This window comes from Oncorhynchus mykiss, chromosome 2 (genome assembly GCF_057628025.1).
Source record: "Oncorhynchus mykiss isolate SJ-2025 chromosome 2, ASM5762802v1, whole genome shotgun sequence".
NCBI lineage: Eukaryota > Metazoa > Chordata > Actinopteri > Salmoniformes > Salmonidae > Oncorhynchus > Oncorhynchus mykiss.
The window spans coordinates 75,353,867-75,358,866 of NC_143023.1; the positions used below are offsets into that span (position 1 = coordinate 75,353,867).

Consider the following 5,000-nt stretch of genomic DNA (forward strand, 5'->3'; position numbering starts at 1 on the left):
TGGTTGACCTTTCAACTGTGTGACATCATTGTGATTCAGAAGCGTAATCAGCGCAGGACAAGACATGATGAAACGCTCACACATTGTGAATGTACAGTGGAAGCTTATTGCTGGTGATAACATAAATGATTCATTTTCATTGTGAAATTGTGGCAGTGTAGTTAAATATCAGTTACACTGTAGGCTCCTTCTCCCACACAGGGATGTACAGGTAACTGCCAAAATAAAGGAAACACGCGAGTTAATGAAGGATACAAAGTATATTGAAAGCAGGTGCTTCCACACAAGTGTGGTTTTCTGAGTGAATTAAGGAATTAACATCCCATCATGATTAAGATCATGTTTAGAAACGCCCACCATTATTTTGGCTACCATTGCTAGAAGAAGACATCTCAGTGACTTTCAAAGAGGGGTTTCTACGGAGCATAGTGCAGGGTTCCTCAACTGGCGGTTTTATTTTCTGAAGAAATACAGAATAATACAGAATAATAGAAAGACACGTGATCGTGTACAAATGTAAGCAAAGTTTTAAATTATTATGTTTTAGTTAAATATTATATCTCTTTGGGCTTCTTGCAGTCAATTTGCAGTCTACAAATGATTTGTAATAATGTTAATTCCCTCCGACCATCCGCTGTGTGTGTGTGTGTGTGTGTGTGTGTGTGTGTGTGTGTGTGTGTGTGTGTGTGTGTGTGTGTGTGTGTGTGTGTGTGTGTGTGTGTGTGCGCGTACGTGCGTGCGTGTGTGCGTGTGTGGAGATCTCAGCCCACTTGAACACTTATGGGAGACTCTGGAGGAGTGCCTGAGACAGCGTTTTCCACCACCATCAACAAAACACCAATTTATGCAGTTTCTCATGGAAGAATGAAGTCACATCCCTCCAATAAAGTTCCAGGCACTTGTAGAATCTATGCCAAGGTGTTGAAGCTGTTCTTGTTCGTGGGGGCCCAACACCCTATTGAGGCACTTTATGTTGGTGTTTCCTTTATTTTGGCAGTTACCTGAAGTACAGATCCACTTAATGATAAAAGGAGTGGTTCATTTTCATTCAGAAATTATTTTAACAATATGCAAACTCCTTCAATGATGTACTATATATTTCACTGTACCGCTACATTTGGAAAGTATTGCCTTGTTAAGGCTACCACTTGGGCTGCATCTCAATGATCTAAAGTAGCTTTCTCTCCTTGTTTCCTTAATTTGCACTGTTGTGACACTACAGGACAAGAGGAAAGCAATTGGTGGAAGAATACCAATACTTTTCATTCTCCTGTAAAATCCCCTCACATCAGGAAAATAGTAGAAAAATATAGAAGGAGAGGAAACCATGTCAGATTATTTGCACTGCCCCTCTAGCAACTATGCACTGCTGTAGATCTGAAATGATTGTATGTGTGTGAGCATAGTGAGCATATAGTGACAATACCACCTAGGACAAGGGGGCTGCTACCATATTGCTTGTACCTATTATTTTTTACCTCTACAGAGTGCCTATGGGGAAGGGGCTGGAGGCTGATTTGGCATTCAGCGTGTGTGTGTGTCTACCTAACCCCCTCGGCAACGTGAAGCAGCAGAGATCAGAAGGCCCTCTCATAGAGATCCAGTGTGGGAGGAAGGATAATGCAGCATTGTATACAGCCTCACTTAAAGACTCATTCACTGACAGGGACCAGTGGAAACGCAATGCATAGGAATAACTGGGGAAGAGGAGGGTAGACCATATCTTATCACAGCTAACAGAGAAATAGCATGGACCTCCAAATTCTTACTCCATCTTACACCCTACCGCCTTAGCACTGATGTACTGTACGTCTGAAATTATTGGATAGGTGCAAGCAATATGGCAAAGAATTCCACGAGTCTATCAGAAGGCAAGGTGAAGCAATTGCCATATTGCTCAAGTTTATATGATCCTTTTCCGATCTACAGTTGTGACTAGGAGGGTAGGGGGTAGGGCTCCATTTAGAATTATGAATCTGTTCAGTGTTTGTGGACTGACATGCTATCAGGCTTACAAGCTAATATCTCCACACTGTCATCAAGAGGGACAGGGAAAATAATGACACGTTGAAGTGTCTCCAAGTAGAGAAATACAAACCAAAGGTTTTATTTTTTGTAGCCTCCTTATAGACACCCCATAAAAATAGTGTTGCTCGAAATAATACCCAAAATAAGGAAAAGAAAAAACAATTTCATTGTTTCAATGAAGTCCATAGAGAAACAAGCCCAATGTCCAGACATTCATTTAATTTCAGCCCAGCTCCTTTTTTTCTTCCAAAAGCAGATTGGTCAGCAAACCCCAGTCTCTCTGCACCACGTCTGTAACTGTGAGGGATTACCATTAGAACGAGCCCTTACAGAGAGCAGACAGAGAACCACTGTAATGCAGCACTACGTTAACCCTAAGCACTACACATGCCATTAAGAAGCATGTCACAACCCAAGACAAAAATAAAAAACAACAATACCTTATGCAACCTAAATCTGCATGAAGAAACCACACCAAATCTCTGTTCATAATAGCCTGTCCTTCATCTTAGCCAAGGGGACCTGGGATAAATCAAATAGAACCGTACTAAACGGGTTTAGATTCAGTAACATAAAGAGCTGTTTTTAGATAGATGTGTAGCTTTGCTCCGGAAAACAAAGGGTTAAACCTTAGCTGCAGAAATTCACTGCAGTCTAAAACCATTTGGCTGATAGCTACTGAACAGCAAAATCTATGCTCTTCTCTCTACGTCTCTCCCTCGACAAATTACTCTCTGTCTTTCTGTCTAGATTTTGCTTGGATGTGGCTGTTGGTTTTCATAATCTTCCGGAGTCCTTTATTGTATTTGTAACGTTTGGCACAGTACAAACTGCCGCTTTTATGAGATGAACCTGCGAAGCCTGATCTGATGTTAGGGCTTGTTGTTTTATAAACTGCTGTGGGTATAAAGGGCTTTTACTACATCCTAAGTGGTCTAAATGACAAAAATAACAGTTTCCCTCAAGACAGCTCCTCCCTCAATCAATCAAACATACCATCATCGAGACCTCAACATCTCTCGCTTTTAAATAGAACTTACAAGTTATTAGAAAATAGTTTAAATTTTACTTTCTTCTTTGATACATAATCCCAACACCACCATTAGATTAAGTTATATAGATGTATATTTTTTACATTTCTATATTTATGTATAAGCATGTACAAGATAGATAAAACTGTCTCCATTTTGCACTCTGTACAAAAGAAAGTTACCGTCTTCTTTGTGCATTCTATTGCATGGACTGGTGAGCAGTGAGGAGAGGAAGAGAGGAGGGAGTAGAGTCAGATCCATATAGAAATCCACCCAGTTAGATCCACCCAGTTAGATCCACAGTTAGATCCACACAGTTAGATCCACACAGTTAGATCCACAGTAAGGCCAGCATGAGTCCCTTAGATCTGGGTCTCCTGGACCTTCTCCTTGGTGTGAGTTGTCTTAATGACGTAGGGCTCTGCGATGGTGCTGATGAGGCTGTGGTGGTGCTGCTGATGATGCTGGCGGCTGGAGGAACGGTGCAGGGAGTTTCCCAGGTTGTTATGGGTCCAGTGAGCCCCGTAGGCAGCTCTGTCCCTGTCTCTGTCTCTGTCTCTGTCTTTGTCTCTGTCTCTGTCTCTGTGGGAGGACGATGAGGATGATGAGATGTATCTTGCTTTTAAGATGGTGGGCAGAGCCAGCCCCATCTCCTCAGACTCGCTAGAACCTGACCTGGCCGGTGGAACCTCGGGAACCTCCTCATCCATTTGGATGATCTCGATGGTCCGCGCCACTGCCACCGTGCTCCGCTGCTGGTGCCGCTTACGCAGCTTGTAGAAGGCGATCAACATGGCAGCGGCAAGGAGCGTCACGGCAACGAAGCAGCCAATGATGATCTTGGTTGTCTTCACGACCTCGTCCAGGCTGGCGGAGGGGTGGGTGGGGCCACGGGCTGTGGGGAGAGACACCTGGCGGGGGGTCTGGGTGCTCTGGAGCAGCATGGTGGGCGTGGAGATGAAGACGGGCTGGAACACTGAGGGCGAGGCTGGGACTGTGGGTTTGGGTTTGGGGGTCTCTTCTACGGTGGGCTCCAGCACCTCCACAGTCACTGTAGTGAAATAGGACAGGTTGGAGGTGTTGAGCTCGGCATTGCTGACATTCAGGTAGGCTGAGGCGTTGGAGTTACCTGCCATGTTAGTCACCATGCAAGTATAGACACCCTTGTCCGATGGCAAAACGTTGGAGAAGTTGAGCGTTCCATCATTGAGGACAGAGATCCGAGGATGAGACGAGCCGTGGGTCAGAACGGTCCCGTTAGGAAGCAGCCATCGGACCGATGACATGGCGGCCGTAAGACACTTGAGCTCAGCCACTCTCTCTGCAGAGATGTTGAGGTCCCTTGGAGCATCCAGGATGAAGGGAGCAGAGCACTGGAATGTGGTCTGGTCCACCTCCACCAGGTATCGTCCTCTCATGTGGGCAGGGGAGTGGCAGCGGCCGCAGCAGGTGGAGTTAGTGGGGATGTACTCCCTGAGCCACCAGGACAGCCAGACCACGTCACAGTCACACCTCCAGGGGTTGTGGTGGAGATGAAGCTCCACTAGGTACTGCAGCGGGGCAAAGAGGTCGTGGGGGAGAGATGACAGGTTATTATGGGCTAGATTCAGCTCCACCAGCGCTGTGATGTCATCGAAGGCGTTCCTCTCGATCACGGTGATCCCAGAGTTCATAATCCAGAGTTTCTGCAGCGAGCGCAGGCCGCGGAAAGAGCCAGGCTTCATCTCAGGGAAAGTGTTCTCAGACATCTCCAGCTCCTCCAGGCCAGTCAGGGGAGACAGGACAGGCATCTCCCTGAGGTTACACATCCCTAGGTTCAGGTACTTGAGGTTCTGCAGGCCCTCAAAGGCCCCGTCAGAAATGTACTCTAGCCTCCTGAGCTCCCCTAGGTCCAGCCTCATCAGAGAGGGCACCCTGTTGAAGGCATAGGAGGGGATGCTT

General features: G+C 46.0%; 2 protein-coding genes across 2 annotated transcripts in view; both read right to left on the reverse strand.

Annotated features, from left to right (window-relative positions):
* Positions 1-5,000, reverse strand: part of LOC110496093 (metabotropic glutamate receptor 3) — a 918,426-nt gene that overhangs the window by 847,854 nt on the left and 65,572 nt on the right. The window lies entirely within an intron of this gene.
* LOC110496174 (leucine-rich repeat-containing protein 4) overlaps positions 2,084-5,000 on the reverse strand; it is a 5,046-nt gene continuing 2,129 nt past the window's right edge. The window contains exon 2 of the mRNA XM_021571925.3: positions 2,084-5,000. This exon is cut by the window's right edge and continues 603 nt beyond it. Within this exon, the coding sequence (XP_021427600.2) occupies positions 3,422-5,000 (1,579 nt within the window). The 3' untranslated portion in view covers positions 2,084-3,421.